The following is a 22,736-nucleotide window of genomic DNA, read 5'->3' on the forward strand; positions in this document are numbered from 1 at the left end:
TTACTCTTTCATTGATGGTTTTTGTTTTAAGGAAAAATGTTATATTCATGTGATAGGATGTTTTGGCCAGTCAACTTGATCAAAACCTTTTCAGTTGGGTGCAGCCTGCCTTGGGCACTGACATTTGGTCAAATCCACACAACCAGTTTTTATACTCAAGGCTCATCTGCTTCACATATCCGAAGATCCATTCTGTGCTGCTCAAGCTGTTATAAAAAGAAGTGTTGCTGGTTCTTATGCTCATATTGACACACTTAAAGCCAAAAGGTAAGCAAATTTCTGGAAGACTGCAATCTCCAGACTTGGCTGGCTTAATTTACCATTTCTCTTCCAATGCAATTTACTTCCCTAAAAAGTCAGTTAAAAAATTGGAACGGCACAAAACTTCCAGGCTGAAGAACACCAAGAACTGCTCTGCAGGATTTGGACCAGCTTCCCACAAAGTACACAAACCTTATTGACACAATAGCTTGCAGCTAGAATTGTTGTAAGGAAATCTGACTGATGGAGACTGCAGGTGCGAACTTTCAGTTTATGAAGGGTGGACACAAAGATCCGAGGTGCAGAAGGGAACGACCTGCTTCACTTGCTGGTTCCCTTGCTGCACCTAGAAGGCTCCTGCTAGGGAGGTTCCAAGTTTGACACTTTGGAGTGCTGCAACCATTAACCTGGGCCTTTGGGAACAGAAAAACCTCCTGCTTGTGTCCTCTGTGACCTGTTTTGTTAGCCTTACTTGCAGCTAAGGATTACATCAGGGGACCAAAATGCTCCTTACCACTGAACAAGTGCATTCAGACTGTGACTCCTCAGCAGCACAAAGGTCTAAATCCAGATTTTGGCGCTATGGGATGAGTAATAATCACCAAATACCATCAGCACCCAGGCCAATTATTTTGTTGTGACGCAAATCACATGTACAACAACATGTGCTCCGTCTAGGGAGAACGAGAAACCATGAAATCTAATTGCAGAGCCAATGAAATAGAGTGACTTGCAATAATTTTTCATTCAAAGTCAGGATTTCCTGTTTACTCCGCTGACAAACTGCAAATTCGTACCTGCAGAAGAGCTCGGCATTTGTAGAAAGCCTTGGGTTGCTGTAAGCTGAACTGTCTGTGAATAATTGTTGTCATTACCCCCCAGCCTTAGCCCCATCTATGGTGCAAGCCAACCGATGAAACTAGCAGCCTGTTTTGCTAACATGCAACTTCTGCCTGGGTTGGCTGGGTCACTGCAACAACTGGGCTTTTTTTGAAGAAGAAGAAGAGATTCATGCAGTCACAGTGGTCTCTGTGCAGCAGTCAGGCCCAAACTTGGTATTTTTACTGGGCTTGCTTAGATTCTGCTGTCATTACGGTGTCAAATACCTTCTCTGCAAAGTCCCTCAGTCTAGGTTAAACTCTCAGGAATTTTAATCTGTCTGCCTAGAGAGAGTTAGGAATGAACTTTTCCAAGCCAAGTCATACTCCTTCCCACCTGCCTGTTTTTTCAGCTTCCAAAACCTCAGAATGACAGTTTTCATTTAGCCTTCATTTAGATTCAACCAAAAACATAATGTTGCTTATATTTACTTAGATACTCCCTAAAAAAATAACAACCTTGTTTATCAAAATGAACATTTTTCTCAAAACAAAACAAAACAATCCTCAAGCAGCAACCTACAGGAATGAAACTCTTTGCATTAAAATATTTGAAGCATTCCCATATGTACATATGGACCTAGGAACTTAAATCCTAATTGCTAAGCCAGATTAGAAAAAAATCACTCAAACAAAAACGTGAAAGACAAAAAGACGCACTTTTTTGGAGCTGTAAGTGGCATTAACCTCAGAGACAAGTGGGATATATCAGTATGGTAGTGACCAGACTTGTAGGGTGGCATGCCCATTATTATAAAAAATATGCTTACTTAACAATTTCACATCAGAAACCGTAAATGTAAGTTTTAAGCATGCAAGTACTCTCTTTGATTTAGATTTTAATCTCTACTTATTAATTATGGGCTTGAATTTGCCTACATGTTTACATACTTGTAGGTTTAAGACTTACTTTGGAACATCCTCTCTTTCTGTCCACTAAATTAACTTGAATTTGTGTATGAGGTATGTGTCAGTATTTTGTGTTACCTTTAAAAAACTTCCCAGAATATGGTGTTTCCACGAACATGAGTTACCTACAAAAGCCAGTGACTCAGGAGCAGTTGTATTACAGAAGTTACAAAACTTACTCCAGAAATCTGCTTTCTTCCAAAAGCTTCTGATTTTCTCTTACTTTCCTTCTCCAAACACCACCAGGGCTTCTGGCCATTACTCTGTCTCATTTCTGTAACTGACTTTGAGGGGCAACCAGAGGATTAATTTTAAAGGAGCGGTGATTTTTAAAGGATACAGGCTGTCAGGGGCAAATTGCATCTGTGGAACGGTAATAGCTGTTTTCCCGCATACATTAATACTAAATTTTTAAAACACCCTTTACCTCTGTATCAGGAATAGCATCCATACTGAGCAAGGAAGCTTAGCACTCTCCATTGGCAGCTTGGCAAAAAAAAGTCCACGTTTTACATCAGGTTACCATTTTGTTTTATAAAGCAGCTGTAAAGAAACAGCGTGTTGTTCTGACTCATCTTGCGCAAATAACTAGGAAAAGGCAATTACACAGAGGAGAGAACTTGGTTAACGAGACACATATCTGGAACTGGGGAGGACATTAGGGAAGACTAAACACACAGATTTATCCTGGGATCCAGGTACTGTGTTTACATACACCTCATACAAATCAATGAAATCCAGTCATAAGGCTTTCAGGCCGGTATTCAACATTTTAATTTTAGTTATCACTTGCTTTTACTTCTTAAAGCATTGGTGGTGGCACATGACATGCCCAAATCATCTTTCACAGCCAAAGAGTTTTAGCTCATGCTGTTCATGCTTTTAATCCTGAAGATCCCCAGCTCAATCTCACAGGAACTGCGCATGATGGCAGCCCTTTTCAATAAAATCTGTCATGCAGACAGCACACTTTTGGCTGTAGAGATGACTCTGCCACCCCTGTTACTACACCAGGTCAAGCATATTGCTGACTTTTGACAAAGAAGTAAACTAACATCTTCATCTAGCAGCAACTGTTTTGAAAAAGTAAAAGCTTCTTGTTACAAAATTGCTCCCCTTGCTTCCACATCTACTGAAGAAGCTGGCATTCCATATTGCCACTAAAATCTTTATTATTATGGGCTTCTAAAAACGTAACAGCTAGGAGCTGATCCTGGAAGCATAGCTGGGCATGCAGTTGGCACCATAAACAAAGTCTTTGCCTTTGTGTGATCAGATCCCGTGTAGCACAATAGCACAGCAATTACACACAGGTGAATCCACTCATTTGTAAGGCAGGAGATGGCACAAAGCATCTTGCAGAAGACCAGGAGAAAGCACTCACAGCGTTGTAATGCTGAAGAGCCCTGTCTGACAACTGCGTCTCCTCTAATCTGCGTTCACCTTTTAACATGGAATCCTTGCCATTTTACCAGAAGCACCAATTCAAAAAAAAACCTGCTCAGAAAACCGACCTGCTCCCTTAACAGCAATGAAAAGCTCCAAAGCAGCGTCTCTCAAACAAACACAGAGAAAACAAAACATTAATAGACAGGACAGGCTTATTACCGGTGATAAATCATCGCAGACATTAAAATTCTAGCCACGAGGCTTAATAACTTTATGCTACCTTCTTCTAAAGGCTGTGATATGAATACTGACTGTGACAAAGAAAAATAAAGTTTGCAGAAGAGGAAGATTTTGAAAAATAACTCCTGATAAAAAGCAGCAAAAGCGAGTACCTGAAAATGTGAACATATGTGAGTCACCTGATCCAGACACCATACGAAAAGAATTATCTGTTGAGTTCGCTGCACCGCTAATATCTTTCAAAAGCCCTGGTATTTGGAGAGGCACCGCGGTATGGAATGTCATCTTTTATTTTTAAACTTTTTTAAGATGAACGCCTGCCTTCTCCCTCAGGCTACGGTCCTACTTTGTGTTTCTACAGGCAGGGCACCACATATGTAAATGGTTTTACTGAAATCAAGGAATCTTTATGCAGTTAAACTCTTTCCCTTGCTTTGGGACATGGTCTTTAGAGAGCAAACTGATGGGAAAGGCATCGTCTTCCTTCCGCTCTGCTGTAAGAAGCAGGGCAGTAAGCCTCCAGCCCTGCAGCTGGATCTGCTCGGGCACAAAACACTCGGGATGCCCAGCAGGAGCCTGCGGGTGGGTAGGGGGATGTAGTGCTATCGGTACGGTGCTAACATTCCAGGGACCTCCATCTCACAAACACCTCCACAATAATGGAATAACCCTGAATGAGCGCTCCTCACTGCATCCCAGATAGCTGTGCTTCAATAAATCTTTGCAGAAATACAAATGTACGTTGGCTCAGATGGCAAGAAGGATATCTGGGCTGAAACCCAACGAGCAAGTGATTAGTTTAAGCAAACGATGACAAAAGACGCCACCACAGCATGGCACAGTGCCTGGCACGAGATGCCTTGCTTGGGTTGTATTCCTCGTCCGGATCTGCCTCACCTAACGCCTGCCGTGCTCTGGAAGAGGCACCGCAGGACAGGACGCCAGGAGCCTCTGCAAGCATTGAGCCCAAGGTACTCTCCTGTGCTCCTGTGCGTGTGTGGATAAACATGCAGTCACTCCGCTGAAACCAGCAACGGCAAAACGGATATGACAAATGACTCACAGAGCCCTAGGTCTGTGAGAAATACGAGCTGCGAGTAACCCAAAATTTAGCTTGCAAAAGGAAAAAGCTAACACATCTGGGAAAAAACGGATTGGCAATGTAAGAGAGAGAAAGCTGGAAGCAGCAATACTACAGGAAGCCAACGGTGGACCACAAGTCGCACTCGAACAGCCAACGTGCTGCAAAGGTCAAGGCAATGTGCAGAAATCCCCGCATGCAAACACACGTCCTGCCAGGGGGCTGGCAGACAGCCCTCACGTGGTGTGACTGTACCCAGGGAAACCGCTCGGCCCCATGCAGGACCATCGCGAGGGCTGCTCACCAGTTGCAGGAAGCTCGTGAAAACACACACACATTTACGTCAGCACAGCATGAAACCAATCAATGGGGCTGGAGGGCTTGATTTACATACAGTGATTAATAATAAATGGTCTCCCAAGGAATAAAGGCCATGCACGGGCAGCCTCGCCTCTGCAGGGAGGTGCAAAGCCCATCCCTCCATGCCTGCTGGTTGGGAACCCCTCAGCCATTGCCCTTGGGTGGCCTCTGCAAAAGCAGTGGGACCCAAAGGCAAAACCTCTCAAGAAGGGGAAGGATGCAAGGCTCCTTTTGGGGCAGAGCTCTGCCTTCTGGCATCATCTTCCACTGCTCTGTCAGGACAGCAAACCTGTGACACGTGCTAATTTAAATGCCACTTGATCGGGGCTTTCTTCCCTTCCTCCCCACAGAAGACACTGATATGTGCCATAGGAAAGACAAACTGTAAGGGCCTGGTGGCGAAAGTTTTCCCAAAGGGATAGGTGGAGGAGGAGCTGAAGAGCTGCCTCCTGGTTACCGAACAATAGGTTAGGGACTTGGGCAACAGCCAGGGGCTGGAACCTGGATTCCTGGTTTGTCTGTTTTCCTCAGGCTAAGCAGACACCCGCTAAGGGAGACACCCTGTCCTCCGGAATACAGACGGGGTTGGCTCACAGCACCCCTTGCATGGAGGCTCGAACACTGTGCTATGTAAGATTCACAATGCTGAGAGAAAATGGCAAAAAAAGCTGCCTGAATCCAATGAGTTTCTATGCAGAATGCATAAGCACATCAGGGGAAGGACTGTAACCCCACAATTGTTCTTTGCAACCATAGCATTTGCTCCTCCATTTGCACTTTCCTGCTTCTCCCACCTAGACTGCATCTCCAGTCTATATGCTACAAATCTCTGTAAGGTCACTCCCTGAATTATTATCAAGTTTCAATATATACTTTATTTATACATTTTATAATCCAATTTGATATGGGATTGATTCCCAGAAATGGTTTGCATTACTGTGCAGTTGTGCCTTGAGCTCTCCCAGACTTACAGTTTCTTTTACTCACTGCCTCTGTGTGGGTTTACTTCTGCTACACGTGGCTTCACAGGTAGGTGCTTTCCGAGTCTGACAAGTACAAAGTTATTGACTCTTAAGACTTACACGCTGTTTTCTAGCTGACATCAGTGACACCAGTGATCCTGCAAGGTCCCTACACAGTCTGGAATCTTTTCCCTCCTCCTTAGCCCTACTTACTCTGCTGGATGTAGGATGCTTTGTTAACTGATCGTCTTAAAGAAATTCTTTGGCGTATGACATTCCTTGCTCTGTTTTTCCTCTTTTGTTACATGATGCCTTCTATTCAAACAGCCAAACTAGAGCTGGCAAACGGCCTCTCTAGGTTTTTTACACTTTGCTGCAAGGCAAAATAAACAGTTGTTTCCAGTTTGCATTTTCAGGGCTACAGATGTATGCTAATTATCCTTTCAGTCTGCTGACGGAAAACTGAAAGAGATTTAAATGTATTTTTCTAAGGCAGACACCAAACTCTCTGGACACCTGTCCCTTCTAACTCTGGGCTTTGTGCTTCTCAGAGCACAGTACAATCTCTCCTCCTTTTATGTTGACTCTAAAGACACTTTCAGATTTCAGCAGGGGTTTACAAAAGGCTGGGAGATGGGGATTAAACCTTGCTGAAATTCAAGAACTTTATGTGTCTTTTCAGAGCAGCAGTGATGTGCAAGGTACTACTTGGATTGACCTGGGACCATTTGAAGGATGGGGAACTTCAGAACGGGGCAACAGGAACAATATCATAACATGGGAAGTTAATTCTTTTGTTATGATGCTGTAGTATTTAATAAACTATCTTACCTTCCTTTTGTTTTCTGGAACAATAAAATGAAATAAAATGAAATAGCCGGGTCTTATATATTGTTTTGGTAAAAATATATATTATCAAGACTGTCTTGTCAAACAGTCCAAGTAGAAGAATGAAGAACTGGAAATGAAAGTGCAATTTATTTCCAATTTCTGTATCAGGTTTAGAACTGGCTGTTACACAGAAGAACGAAACAATCTCAGAAGTGCGAAGCCAGTAATGCAGCGACCTTCCCCAGAGGAGGAAGCAAGGATCCATTTCCTTCTTTAAGTTTTAAAAGCTTTACTTCATGATACTCACTTGTCTGCCAAATATTTCTTGGAATCTTTTAAATAACTGTTTATTCTATTTGTTCCTACTGTGCTTCGGCCAAACTACCGGGCCCTTCTCTGCTGATGCTGCCTCTACTGGAGTCCAGAATCAAGTGGTGTGCTGCCACAGCACCGTGTTACTCCTATGTTTGAAGCATCCCTTGTGTCCACCCCGGTGTGTACACACGCACAGAACAGCTACGTGCAGGCACACACGTACACGGATACCCGTGGTATCTAGAGGTACGAGTCACAGATGACATGGGCAGACTTGAAAAGCACCAAGGTACCTAAAGATAGAGCAAAGCACTGACGTTCAGCTAACTCCTGACACCTTTAGAAAGCTGGCTCCACATCCTCTTCCTGCCTGCTCCACACAGGCTACTTTCCAGTGTTTGTTGCTATATTTACCACTTGAATTACAGTATTACTGCGAGGCCTCGGGCAGACTCCTTCTCCTTATGCCTCCCAAGCATACAGTGAGAAGGTCTTTACTGCTCAGACAACACCACTGCAAACAGTTCAAATGTGAAAGATCTCTACATTGTCATCACTTTTCCAGCGTTATCAGGAAATCATTTCATCTATTCTCAGATGACAATTACAGATACTTACTGACAGCAATCACTTGCTTGTAACATTTTTATTACCCTAAATGTAGGAAAACTATCATCAATTCAATATTAGGATGGAGAAATCAGGAAATGAAGAGTTAAGACTGAAAACTCAGCCTTTGTTTTGCTGCCTATGCTTCACTCCAGCTGGGTCTCCTAACAGGTCCTTTAACACAATAACAAACAGAAGAGACCTGTCAATTAATACACGTAATGGAAGCTAACAGTAAGAACATGCAGATTAATTTGACAGGCTACAGATTTGACTGAAAGGGGCACCTTCCCTTCAGACAAAGCATGTATCTACGCAGTGACGTCCATGAGGTTACTTGATGAGATCTGTTTGGTAGCTTTGGAATGGCAAGAAAAACATCTAACACAAAGCCTGCACGCAACGGGTATGAAAATCTTTACATGCTTACTGCCTCAAAACTTCTGAGTCAACTGCCTTCCTTCTGGGTTGGCTTCATTTGGGCTTGTAAAACATGATGCTGCAGGAGAAAATATATTCCTCTATTGTCATTTACACAAAAAGAACAGACTTGCACATTTGGGGATAGTTATTTAAACTAATTAAAAAGTGAGATTAAAAAAACTTATTTTAATGAAGCTTTCACAAATATTCCTGTCCGCGATATCATCAAACATAAAACACCTTGGCCCCAAAATGGTTCGTTTGCCAAGCAAGAGCAACTGGAAAGGTTTTAGTATAAGTTATGATTCAATTTTCTGAATAAAAACTCCATTTCAAGCTACAAACCTCAGATGAAATCTGTTTTCAAGTCACACTTACAGCAGAACACAAGAGCAGGGATAAAGAACATCAGCTGCTGAGGTTCCTCACCTTCCAAACAATAGGAGAATTCACACTTCGCTCCTTGTTATTTTTGTTTTAGGAAATGAAGGAAACAGTACTCAATGAGCTGGTGAAGTCACTGGAAAGGCACTCACACCTTCTCTAAATATGACCAGATATTTGCAAATAAAAGTTTAAGCTCAAGTTATCTAAGCAACATGTTTCAACCTGGTGCAGAAGGCTTAGAGAGCAAAAAGCAATTCCATAAAGAACTCCTGGCCTTAAATGTCTCTTTTCAGATGCACCTCCACAGAATTCATGGGAGTGCTGCGTGAAGCAGCCAACAACCTCAGAATTAGTTCCTTGGTTATGACAGACCTTCGCAGTGATCAGCACATCATGTCTCATCTCCGAGACCTGCCTGAAAAATTGCTTGCAGATCTCTAAGGAGTGATGTATGAGTGAGGTACATAATTAAAGAGGGAGAGAGCAGGAAGAAGCTCAGAATTGGTAAAGGAGAAGTCACAGGAGACTCATATTTAGTAACACAGCAAAAGTGATGTCATAAAACAGAGCAACCAAAAGGGGAAAAAGGAGAAAAGCACATGGTGAAGGACTGGACAGGTCCCAAATGGCCAAGGAGAAAAACTCAAAAGATTGCAGACTGGGTTTTGGCAGAAAAACACAGAGAAAGATCTGTTGTCTATTTCTGATGGACCCTTTGAAGTTTTCTGGATCTAATCTGATTTTTGTCTGTCATTCTTTGCCAAAAAAGATAAACCCTGCCAGGGAAAACCTACCTTCCCTTATCCTTATACTAATAAGAAAACAAATGGTCTGTTTTAAATATCAAACACTTAAAATGTAGAGTCGAGTCTTTCTTCTATGATGTGTTTGAGAGTTTAATATTTCCAATCTGCCATACTTGCAATTATAACTGACCAAAGTCGGTCCTGGTTGTCAAAGCACAGGCCTTGGTCCTATACTGAGAGCTTCACCAAAATCAACCCACAAAGCTTCATCCACTTCACTGACCTGGAGAAGAAAGCTTTATTTACTAAAATGCCTGTGCTTTAAGTGTCCAAAATACATTTTTACAAATTTTTTTTCTCACACTGAAAATCTTCTGGAATTCCTTCACTCCGTAGCAATAATTATTTTTAATATTCTTTAATACTGTACTGAACTGCAACACTACAGTATTACTAGCCTTATCTTTTTATGCTTTAGTCTACCAAAGTCTGTAAACATGAGCTTAGTTTCAAGCCCTTCCCTTGGATTATTTCAGCTCTTACACTAAGGTACCTAACTTTCACATCTTGCTGTAGGGGGGTGGCACAGTCAAGCTATACTGAAGACTCACTCAGCTAAAACTTATCATGCAATCATCCTTACATTTATGATGCCGAGCCTGCCGCAGACATTAGCTCCCGTTAAAATGGCAGCGTTTACTATGTATCACTACAAGCAATAAACTCAGAATTTCATATCCATATAAAACTCCAATATATTAAAGTGTCTCAAATGCCACTCTGTCATTGCTATCGGCAGATGCTTTGTAACAGTGATGTTCACACACAAGGATTGTCAGGTACCCAGCAAACCTGGCGTTCAGGTAGGTGTTAGTTCAAAACAGAAATAAGGACACTGGACAAAAGGAACACAAGAGCAGGAGTCTGGAAATCAGGAAATTTATACTCACAAGACACTAAATGCACCTTCAAAGCAGCTGGCGTGACACTGTCACTTTAAAGGATGTGTTCTCCCAGCACGAAATGCTCTACCCAGCTTTAGACATCCATGTGTTTTCCATTAACATGCACTGCTTTACCTGCTTGGATCTGTTTTGTATTGTCCCAAATCAACTTAAACATCCCCACACAAACTATCTGGGTTTACCCAAACCTAGTTCTTGTCTCCCTGTCTGCATGAGCCTAGATTTCTGCTCAACAATGGCATCAACCATTTACCTGGGCATGCTCTTATTTTATTGAGGTCATTCCAGATTTTTTCCTCCTCTCTCTACCGCGGCATTAACAGCTTCCTTCCTATTTTTAAATCAGTAGCTAATTTCAGCAACTAAGTGCTTATTGTTTTTTCAGGGTCGCTCATAAAGCAAACACCATTATTGATCCTTCTGAATTTACCACCAGTCTTCCCTTTCTATCTCATCTGAGTGACCATTCAAGGGGCTATTTCTCAATAAACCAGGACACCTATCCTAGATTAGCTGGGTATCTGAAGAAAGAGATCTTTCTGTCCATGTGTGCTAACACAACTCCTATCGCAGTAGTAGCCAAGCAACTCCTAAGTGTTAGTGCTTTTGTTTCCACAACACCTTTTTAAAGGGAAAAGTGCTGTTACTTGTCCTATAAAAACAGGGAACTAAGACACAGAGGGATTTAGTGCTTCAAAGGCAAAGACCATTCACAAAATGTACAATGAATTGTATCTTTTTTTTCCTATATTTTTACCACAGCAGCCTTCCTTCTCTTTCTGCATGTTCTCTGGATACACAATTGCTCATCAGTTGGACTACAGCAACCGATGACCCGGCCAGTTGGCATTTATTCCACATTTTTGATCAGGTGCACATAAACAAAAACCAACAACTTGTTAAAGTAAACTGCTGCCAGTATTTTATCTGCTCTTACTATTAAGCTCCAATTCTTGGGGCCTAAACTCAAAATCTACTCATGGTCCTCCAGTTAAGCTAAAGGAAATTTTGGCTTTGCCCCAGAAAACACGATACCAAAATGCAAAGCAGCCCTCCCAGGTGGTGAGACCCAAGTGACATCTTTCATGTACAAAGTATCTAAAAGCATCTTTTGAAGACAGTGCATTTATTCACCAATTCTACTTTATCAGGCTATGAAAAGATAACATTTACTGGCCATTACCATTTTGGCTAAGTGTGGCAAATTCGATCCTTTTCAAATTAATGCTAGACTGACTCATAAAGAAACCTGAAATGCAGTTTGACTGCCATAACGCACCATCAATTATTAGATAAAATTTTTCACTGGTCCCTCTGTGTATCAATCATTGCTATCTGGCCACTTCCTTTAAGGTTTCTCTCTCTTCTCCCAGAGTGATGAAAATCAGCTTGGTTCTTGCTGATCCTTAGACCAACCTAACTCCAAAGGGAAGCTAATGGTGTAGGACTAGAGATTGATCTAGGACAGATCCTCTGCTGGATACAGGTGCAGTGTTGTGCCACGTTGGCCAGCTGGGCCCACGGGTGTTGTACCTACTGAAAGATGAGAGGAACTGAGGCAGATCTGCACTAAGGCAGCTGTGCTGCTTCTGAGATCTGAGCGAGATTTTCTGTATGACAGTGCCCATGCACACGGAAACACGCGGTTGAATCAGAGCCAAGCCAGTAATGCCTGTGCACTTCATTACAGGGTAGGCAGTCCTCCTGCCCTGCTTTAACACTTCTCAGCTTTATTAAACACAGTTTAAGAAGCCTGTCCCTGCACAGCAAATTCCTGCCAAAGGTCCCAGACATGCAAAGCGCCATGTGGTAGGACAATAACATTGCTATTTAAATGTATTGTTAGTTGTATTATTAAGCTAGTATATTAGCATGAAACATGTCGACTTTCACATGAGGATACAAAGACCAAGCGTGCTAATTGCATAATGAATGAAGAAGTAGGTAGCTAACACTCAAGGATTTGGAAACAAGCTAATCCCCTGGATAAAAGGCATTCAATTAATCAGAATATCAGACTTGACTCAACTCAAACAATTCTTTTCTCCTCACAGGTATAGCATAATGTTTTCTGGGAAACAAAATGAAGATCAGTGTTCTCACCATGTTTGTCTTTCAGTTAAGGAAGTGTGCATCAGGCAAAACCTGGCAACGAAGATGAGGTGAAGTCCTAGTAAAGACAGTATGAAGAGTATTTCCCACAAGAAAGGCAGCTTCAGGCAGACACCAGCCTGATCTAACACAAAGTTGTATGTAGCTGCTCCACATGCTGCAGGAGCACAATGGAACTGTACCTGTTGATGTTTAGGTGAACTAAAACCCAACACCAACACCCCCCAGCCTGCCTGCTCGATTCCTGCCTGATGGTTGACTCTGGGCTCTCAACAGTTTCTACCTCGGCTTGCTAAGTCATTTTAAAACTAGAGACTGCTTTGTCTTCACTTGAACTTTACATCCTGTTAGTCTGCACAAAGGAAGTAAGTTCTGTTAATAGCACACCTATTTTTCCCTAGTGAAGATGTACTCTCTTGGAGATTATTGTCATTCACAAACCTATTTAGACACCTAGTCAAAGGCTTTGACCAGCTGCATAGCATACAGTGATTTTTTTTAAAAGGAAAAAAAAGTCATTAAAACAAAAGGGCCTGTTATGCTTCTAGGTAAACAAACGGGAGTTTTGCAGAGGCTCAGAAAGGAAAGAGATCAACATGCTTCCATGTGGTTATGGTCTCAACTGTTCCCATTAAATTTTTCACAGTAAATTAAACCATAACAGAGGTAAGAAAGAAGTCAATTTTCAGTGGATCATGCTATTCTGCTGACATAAATCGCCATTTTTAGGTATATATCCAGCAACCTGGATAATGATAGAATAACAAAACCACAACCCAGTGTTGATTAAGTTTGTCCTTTAGCATGCTAATTTTAGTCTGCTCTGCCAAAATAATTGAATGCATCACCTTATTTACATGCTTCTAGATATTTAGAACCCTCTCACTGTTTCTTTACCAACCTTTGCTTAAGCCTGTGGTGTTGGCCTTCACTCCTTGCAGAGTATCTGCTGTTCAACACCACCGCTGGTGCTTCCTCAGCTACACTCAGAGAGCCTTTCCATTCACTGCCCACCACTTACACTCATCTTCTCCCCGGGCTCTCTCCTGAAAGGTAATGCTAGATCTGTGTCTATCTTGATCCTGCCCTTCTCTGTTTCCGTACACATTGCACACAACGCTCCATTACCTTCATGCTCTTACAGGTTAGGAACGCCAGCAACTTTCCTTGACTAGGACATCAAGTGCCATGGAATTGTCCCAGAAAGGTTGGAGAAGACAACAAATAGACTCCCACTGTTCGATGCCTACTAATGAGTTCACACAACGCGTGTTACGCAATGAGTTTACACAATGGTGACCAAAAAGGAGGGAAGGGACAGGCCCTGTAAGCGTGCCATGGTACCAGACCCCCCTGGAGAAAGCTCTGCTCCGCATTATTGAGGCTGCAGCAAACGCGGATGTTTAAATACAATGGGGCGCTTATGTGACTGCTAAATGCCCGCGATGCTCTTCCACCTCACTTTCATCACAGCGGCGTAAAATGAAAGATGACAAAGGGCTACGAGGGAAACTCAGCGAGGTGCGAGACAGCACCAAGACAGAGGCAGAGCCGGAGGCCCGGCGTGCGGCGGGGCAGCCGGGGGGCCGCAGGGCGCGATGCCGCCCGCCTCAGCCACCTGCCCGCCGCGGGCCGTGCCCCCCGAGCCCACCGCACCCCTCAGGGCGCCGCCAGCCCGGCCCAGGCCTCGGCCCCTTCCCCTCGCGTGTCCCCCGGACCCCGACCCAGGCCGGGCCCGAGGCCTCGGCCCCGTCCCCGCGCCAGGCCGGAGCCGGGCCCGGGGCGGCGGCGGGCCCCCCCCCCAGCCCCACGGGGGATCCGGGGGGCCGGGGCGAGGGAGGGCGTATAATAAACAGCATCGCTGTCACGCAGGCAGGGCTGCCGGCTCCCAAAGCCTCCTCCCCGCGATAACAATCCAGGTACAGCCCGCGCTCGCCCCCCTCCCTCCCTCCTTCCCTCTCTCTCTCTCTCCCTCCTCCTCCTCCTCCCTCCTCCTCCTCCTCCTCCTCCTCCCGGGGGGCCGGGGGAGAAATCTGCAGATCAAAGAAAAGATGCACAATAATAGCGGGGTGGGCTCGCATCGCGGCCCCCCCGCCCGCCGGGGGCCGGGGCCGGGGCCTCCGGCTGAGCCTCGCCGCGGCCCGGCCGCTGCCAGCCCCGCGGGAGGGCGAGGGGGGCGGCGGCGGCGGCGGGCCGGGGGTGGGGGACCGGGGGGGGGGGGTGTCGGTGCCGGGCTCCCCCGCCGCGGTACTCACCCGGGCCGGCCAGTGCGGGTACCCCTTCATTTTGGCGAACACCAGGTCTCCAGCCTTGTATTCTCGGGGCCGCGGACGAGCCATCGGGAGCCGCCGCGGGAGCCTCCGTTCGTGTCCCCCCCCTCCCTCCCTCCCTCCCTCCCGCACCCCCCGCCCCGCACACGCCGCCCGGGGGCAGCCGGGCGAAGCCCCCGCGGGGTGCGATGCGCCCGGGCACGGGGCCGGGCCGCGGGCAATCCCCGATCCCTCTCCTCCTCCTCCTCCTCCTCCTCCTCCTCCACCTCCTCCTCCTCCTCCTCCGGCGGCAGCGGCGGCGGCGGCGGCGGGAGGAGATGGGGTGTGTGTGTGTGTGTGTGAGTGTGTGTGTGAGTGTGAGCGCGAGTGTGTACGCGGGGGAGGAGGGGGAGGCCTTGGACACAACCCCAGCAGCCCCCGCTAGCAGGGAGCCGGCTGGCGGCGGGGCTCCTGGCCGGGCGGGGGCGGCCGGGGAGCCCTCACCCCGCGGCGGCGCTGCCCGCGGCCCCCCCCGTGCGGAGCCGCCTCACGCCGCCCGCTCCATCCCCGCCGCAGCCGCCGCGGCCCCGGGAAGATGGAGCCGCTGCCTCCGAATTATTCCTCGGGCAGCGACCGAAAACAGGATCTTCTTATCCACTCCCGCCTCTCAACCCCCCCCCCCTCCTGCGCTTTCCCTTCCTGTTATTTTCTAGGTACACAGATCGCTTTCTGTGAAAAGAGGAGAGCAGAGAGCGGCTCCCGTCCCTCCCGGCCCTTCCTTCCCCAGCTGAAGCGTGACATGGTTCTTTATGCGCGCCTGACATGGAGGCCGGGCGAAGAGGAGGCGCCGGCTGCGCCCTGCGGCTTTCTGCAGCCGGGCCCCGCGTTCCCTCCGGCCTGCGGGGCCCCGGCACCAAGGCCCAGACCTGGCCTGGGTCGGATCTTGGGGTGCCCCGGCCCCCCGAGCACACCCCGCCGCCAGGCTGCGGCTGCACCCGCTGCCACAGGACCCCTGGGCTCACCCCGGCCCTTTTCATGAGGCAGAACGCCCAGAATGCAGGCCCCAGAGCAAAGGCCTGGGTCCAGGGCATGCTGCTGGGTCTTCCCAATTCCGGCACCCACACTCACTCCACCATCAGCCCTTCCATGTTCATTAGCACCCTAAAACACATTAAAAAAATATCACAATAATAACAGTCTGCAGCACCAGGAAGACCTGGAGCTGCAATCTCCAACAACAAGGGCTTGCCCACAGAGGATGTCAGGGGCTTGACTTTTGCCAGACGATGCCAATTTTTAAAAGCCTGTACGTCTGTGGAAGGAAACCATTGAGAACTCACAATTCCCAAACCCAGATACTGCTATTTTTACCATAATGCTACCAGTTAAGTTGTAATGTTCATAAATCAGTTGTTATTGACATTTATTATACTGAAGTATTGTCTAGAGGAGCGAAAGATGAAAGCACCTGCAACCTTGGTCATAAGCAGAAAAGTATGGAAAGGTTTTTCCATAGGTTTGGCTGAGCTTGTAGCATGCAAGATGCCAGCTATCACCTTTGGGTTTGGGGAGATGGCTCTGTCTGGGTGATTATCCACATCCCAAGGAAAGCATCTGGCAGCAGGCAGATGGAGGAGGAAGCAGTGGCTGAAAGCCACAGGGTTACATCTAGAGAAGGAAGTAAGTGGGCCACAACAAGCACTGGCAGCCAGTGGGGTTGGTATGCAGAGAAAGGAGACGAGCAAACACCTCTTCTAGCACCTGTTTTGGGGCTGGAACAGGACCAAGAAGACTCTCACTGTTTATGGTGTCCCCATAACAGGACTGTGGTACCCAAACTCTGCTGTTGGCAGTGCATGAGTAAACAAAGTTTGTCACTTTGGGTCATAAAACAGGGTATGGGCTTCTCTGCTGGGGAAAGAACGGCTGTAAAATCATTAACTCAGGTATCAGTAGCAGACTAACAATGGAAAAAAAAATCCAAGAAGCTGAATAAACTCTCAGGTGATTTGGCTGCACTCTGCTCAGTAGTTATCTGTGCCTGAACTACCCAGATCAGTGACAGGGTTGCCAGAGCAGCCACCTTCAGTAGAGACATGTGGCCAAACAATTCACTTTCACTTTCACATCAGATAGGATTTCGCATCCTTTTAAATTCATACCTCACTTCAGTTTAAAGTCTCTTCAGAACAAATAAAATACAAAATATCTGAGTACAGGAGTTGTGGACTCTGATCTGAGTATGTTTGGAATAATTCTGTGTATTGCATCTTACTTCTCATATTGTATTATCTTCCCAAACCACCTATCTCCAGAATACTTACTTGAGAGGTGGATCTGATTTATTTTTCCTATTTACATTATTTGCTTTTCATTTACTGGTATTAATAGCTCTTTCTAGTAATTTATTTAATGATCTTAAATCAGAAAGGAGCAGAAAGTATGCCTACTTCTTCCAGTGTATTGCAAATGTCAGAATAGCAGAATTAAAAGTGGCTAGATTCTGAACTGAATCATCTCATCAAAATGTTCATTTTTTTTAATTCTCTCTGTCTCAGCACTGGTGTCTGCAGAGGATGCAGTGAGTGAATAATATTTCTAGTCTGCAGCGAAGGTAATCACACAGTAGAGCTCTAAAGAAAACTCACCCCATAGACATGCAAGGTTGTAGCTCTCTTTTTCTCTTGTGTACAGGCTGCAGTGGGTAAAAGAGCTGCCAAGGTAAGAACTCTGCTCAGCTTTGGCCAGCTGAAAATTCCTAAATACACTTTGCAAACAGTCCCACCATCAAGCTGTGGTTAAGCTGCTGGGAAAGGATGGAAGAAGCAACAAGTTTCCCTGCTGATAAATTAAAAAGGAAATCAAATGCTCCACACATTAACAACACAGAAAACTACCTCAGTGCAAACAACAAAGGAATTTCTTAGTGTGAGTGCATAACCCTATCAGCCACTCAGTACAGCAGACAAAAGCAAAGACATTCTGCACAGGAACAGTTCTGCTACGTCACCTGTACACTGTTCCTCTCCTGTTATGAAGGATAACAGGGTATCTACCTCTTCTGCACAGAAGTGGGAAAGAGGGTTTCTTCCAAACACTTCAAGAGCAGCTGCAGATCATAAATGTGAGTGGAGGGATGCTGGAGCTTGCTAATATATACAGGCTACATATTTATAAGCTGGGTCCTAAACCTACAGAAGTCAAGAGCTGGGCCTGCTTGAGGCCTAGACAAAGGAGCAGCAGGTCCCAGAGGCAGCAACACCGTGTCCTCACTGGGCAAGGGAAACCTGCAGCACAGATGGCTCCCTCCTTCCACCAAAGCTCCCCAGAGCGATGCGACCAAGTTTTCTCTCACTTCTCAGCCTGTCAGACAGGTGCTTCCTGAGCAAGGTAGTATATAAAAGTATAAACAGGGGAAGAGGGGGAAGGCTGAGGCCCAGCAGGACCTTGCAGAGAGGTGGCAGGGCCAGGAGTGTGGTCAGTCATGAAACCATGAGTCACCCTGGACAGATGGTGTCTGAGGTAACTATCTTGAAGCTACCGCCACACTGCTGAATTTTGCTTTCCCAGTAATTCCCAGGAAACAGTATTCTTGAGTATCCTATTGAGAAACTTGAAGCCAGTCCTGATCATTTCCCCCTGTTCATATGAAGAAAATAGCCACATACCTGGCTGGAAATTTTCACAGAGAAAGAATACCACCGATTCAACAGAGTGGTCAAATCCATCAGTCAATCCTTAAGAAAAGCCTATGTGGACAAAAAAGGCTTAATTCCAAATGCACCCTTTGAAGTCATGAATACAGTTTTAAACACACATAAATTTTGCAAGAAATATTCCATGATCATATACTTGTTGGACATTTTTATGCTATCCTGTCTATGGACCTTATTCACCTTGCTATCTCATGCTGGCCATTTTGTGACATGCTGCCTATATTGTGCATTATGTTATATATGTGTAATATGTTATTATTCATATTATTATTTGTACACATTATAATATAATTATATAAATACAATAACAATTTTATATATTATTATTGACATTATTATTGATATTATTTATGTTTGCCTCTGAAATTCTGTCCCTGGCCAGCCTATAACTTCTGTTTTCTCCACCCAAATCCCTTCTAAAATCAGGCTATAAATGCTCTTCAGCATGGCCATTTGTATGATCAACTTTACTGTAAGACATTGAAAAAAATATTTATTTTGAATATTTATTTTTTGACTTGTCTATCTATGGTTGATACAATTTTCTTTCCTTCTGCATTTCCTTTTCCTGTACGTAAAAATGTGTCAGTGATGATTACAATGATTAGTATTTTGCTTATGTATGTAGTAAGCTAGTGCTTATTTTATTTTAATATTTTAATAGGAAATCGTTCTGAGTCACAACTGAGCCATTCCCCCATGCAACACGTCTGAGAGCACCGTCTGCAGTCCCAGAACTACTTGAGGTCAGCAGAAAAATGCCATAATCTTATATGTCCATCCCAACATGCACAGAAAGGCACTTACCATGCTCATTAGGATATTCTTAATTACTGGAGATAAGAAGCTCACCGGGGGATCTCAAACCTTCTCTGTAATAAGCTTAGAAGGGAGAAGGGTGTGTATCTTATCTGGAGCTGGTTATATATATCCAGTTCCCTGAATCTTCTTATGTTATACACTGGAGCAATCTCCTAATCATATTAAATTAGACAATCTTCAAGGTGATTGCTTTACATACTGCAGAGGTGTGAATGCATATCCTAGAGGCAAAAAAGATTGGAGTACTTCAGTTAAAATTAACTTCTTGTGTGGTTGGGAGCCTTCCATTATTACCTGGAAATGTTTGTACAGGTTGGAAATGTTATTAGCAAGTATGCATTGCTGTTGCTCCTTGTGCTCTATAGGTGTCTCAAATGAAGCTACAACAAACAAAAGATGCCTACAGTGAATGCTGCTTAACAATTTCCAATTCAAACTTTTGCTTTCAGTTACTTAGATATTTTTCAGAATTTAACCATTGAGATTTTCCATGATGATTGTGTGGCTAAAAATTAAATCTCTTCTGACAATGACGATAGAAGAAATAACTGTAAAAATACCAAATTGCCAGTTACCTTTTGCTGTCCTATAAGTACCCATAGAAATGTAGCCAAGTTGCAAGATTCTGAAAAGCATTCATATGCACACAATAGAGGTTGATAAACAACTCTCAGATGTTCTGTCTGGACTAAACATGCTCTAGGCTATGGTGAATGTGATTCAGCTCATGAGTGGAGATGACTGTGGAAGCAATGCTCGTGAGAGGAAAAAAATGGCTGTTTCCCTCCTAGTACCCAGACAGTGTATCAGAGGGGCATGACCAGCTATCCATGCTGAGAGAGAACTGGGAGAAGTTGGAAGGGGAGCAGGAGATAAAGCCTGGGAAAGGCATGAGAAAAGCAGAGAAGGATTAGGAGACGGACAAAAGCAGCCACATGTGGAAGAACATAAAGATTTCAGAGTATCTTAGAATATATCAAACAAATCCACACATTATCTATCAAAATTCTGTGGCCCAATATGCCTCATTCGTTGCCTGTAACTTTTCCATAGAGAGACTTCACTGAAAGGGTTGGAACAGGCACTGAGGCATTGGAACAGGCTGCCCAGGGAAGTAGTTGAGTCACCATCCCCAGAGGCATTCAGAATACATGTAGCTGTGGTGCTTAGGGACATGGTTTAGTGGTAGACTTGGCACTGCTACAGTAACAGTTGGACTTCGTGACCTCAGAGGTCGTTTCCAACCAAAGTGATTCTATGATTGCAATGATCTATTACTGTGCTGCCAGTTAACTCATCAGCTCAAATGGAAGCTTTGACACTGCACTCAAAGGTATCAGGCTCTCTATGACCTGCTTGAGTCAGGTAACCACACTGAGCATTTCTATGAGGGCAGAAACAAACAAAAATCCATAATAAGATTATTAAAGATTGTATCACAAACCATCCAACACAGCAGAATTAAAGTTGCACCAGCAGCTTGGGCCTGGGTATTTCTCAACATTTAACTGCCTGCCTATGAAACTTTGCTGTTCTTTGGATTTTCTCTTGTGGCATGTGAGATCCTTTAGCAGCTGTTTGTTAAGAAACGCTCATCAAAATCTAGTACTTTCATTAATAGACAATAAACATAATTATCTATGGTAAGAAGATTATCTTGTTGGACAGAAGTTGCACAGTTTTCTTTTACTTTGCTGTTCCCATACTTTAAGGTGTTTGGTAGAGACATCATTCATTACAATGAAACTAATGACTTCTCATCTCCATTTAATATACTAATCTATAAAGCGTCTCCTAGAAAGGCTAGGTGACAAACTTGATCTCTAAAGCTATAAAGCCATAATACCTAGGAAAGAAAACCTGCAACAGACATTTCTCCTCTGAAGACATATTTTAAGTGTGTCACCTGAAGCCTTAGAAATTTATTTGGTGAGAAATATTGTGAGAGTTGGCATGAACAATAAATTTAGTGCCAGATTCATGACACTTACCCCATCGTAGTTTTCCCTCATAAATACCAGAGGAGAACAGATTTCTCTCACATGCCCTCTTGTATTCATCAAAGTAGCCTTTGGAATGTGACTTAATGAGTAATTACATCTCAACATGGACAGCAGAACATATATATTTAAGGAGCTTTGTAGCTTCACTTTTATGTCACCTGAATGACAGTGCTGGAAAGTGAGGAGCAGAAAGAAATGATGTATCTTGCATGACAGCTCTTGAGGTTGTCAGTGTTTTGTACCACAAAACCTGTCAGGAGCAGTAGTTTGATGTTGGGATTTACCTGTTGCTCTGGAATTTATTGTTCTAGAACCCAAGCTCTGAATTTCATAATAAAGTGGGATGCATAGGTGTTATCATGGGAAAAATAATGAATTAATTCAGTCAGGTGTTTCTTCCTGGATAGCCTGGCATCAACATGAGTTTAACAGAATCCAAAGTGCTACTGCAATGTCATCCCATCTCAGCTGAAATCATTATAAAATCCCTCAGCATTTTTCCTATGATGTCACATCTCAAACTTTTTTACATCATCATCCTCTGCTCCCACAGTCAATGTGACCATCCTCTTGGTGTCTCAAATCTATAAAATGTGTCTTATCCTCAGCTCCCTCCACATCCATGCAACTTAGGTTGCATTCAAATCTTACCTTTCTTTTTCCGTGAACAGTTTTCTTCTCTGTGAAGGTACTTTTCTTCAAGTATCACTGCCATGTATTCTTTTTTTGGTCTCTCCCATCCTCATACCCTGTTTTTCCAGTCAATGCAAAGCAATATTCTTCCTTACCGTGTTCTACATATTGGCTTCACTGGACCAAGCATCCTGCTGCTTCTTTCTCACTTTTCCACCCTCATTCTGCACCTCTTGGATGCTACTAGTGCTCAAGGGGGCCTGGGAGTAAGAACTAGAAAATCACTTGATTGAAGGTATCGAGGGCAGTCAGCAGAGGCTGAGTGGCTATGGTGATGCTTAGAGTGAAGACTATGTTGGCTATCTTCAGTGACAGGTGCCAGGATGAAAATGGAGGGCTTGGGGCAGTTTATATGGATGTCACTGCACCTGATGGGCTGCAGGGGAAAGAATTAAGTCATCACTGGCCAGACAGAAAATGTGGCATGTTATTTTCTTTTGTTTTCTGATTCCCAACAAAGAAGAACTCAGGTCCTTGGACAACCACTCCTTTCCTCTCCAGGGAGTGAAGGGAAGCTGGAAGGGAGGGACTGAAGCTGCCAAACCTACCACCACACTTGGTCTGAAACGCTCTCTCTTCAGCCTTCTGGTGTACTCTGAAAGATCAGCACACCACCCTGAGCAACACAAGAACTGGTTCCAGCTGGCTCCCCTGCGAACTCCTTAAAAGCACATTTCTTCACACATTCCACATACCCACTACCTCCAGATCATGTTTCTTGCAGTGGCCTGCAAGACTGCCCCTTCCTACTTATATCTTGTCATGTGGCAGCCACATGTTGATTG

General features: G+C 44.5%; 1 protein-coding gene and 1 long non-coding RNA gene across 2 annotated transcripts in view; one reads left to right on the forward strand and one right to left on the reverse strand.

Annotated features, from left to right (window-relative positions):
- HDGFL3 (HDGF like 3) overlaps positions 1-14,966 on the reverse strand; it is a 39,013-nt gene extending 24,047 nt beyond the window's left edge. The window contains exon 1 of the mRNA XM_038185038.2: positions 14,724-14,966. Within this exon, the coding sequence (XP_038040966.1) occupies positions 14,724-14,807 (84 nt within the window). The 5' untranslated portion in view covers positions 14,808-14,966. The remainder of the gene's footprint in view (positions 1-14,723) is intronic.
- Positions 13,586-18,756, forward strand: LOC113844816 (uncharacterized). Its single transcript, XR_003499757.3, has 2 exons — positions 13,586-14,387; positions 15,431-18,756. It is a non-coding gene; the product is annotated as an uncharacterized lncRNA (long non-coding RNA).
- The last annotated feature ends 3,980 nt before the right edge of the window (positions 18,757-22,736 follow it).

Source organism: Anas platyrhynchos, chromosome 11 (genome assembly GCF_047663525.1).
Source record: "Anas platyrhynchos isolate ZD024472 breed Pekin duck chromosome 11, IASCAAS_PekinDuck_T2T, whole genome shotgun sequence".
Lineage (NCBI taxonomy): Eukaryota > Metazoa > Chordata > Aves > Anseriformes > Anatidae > Anas > Anas platyrhynchos.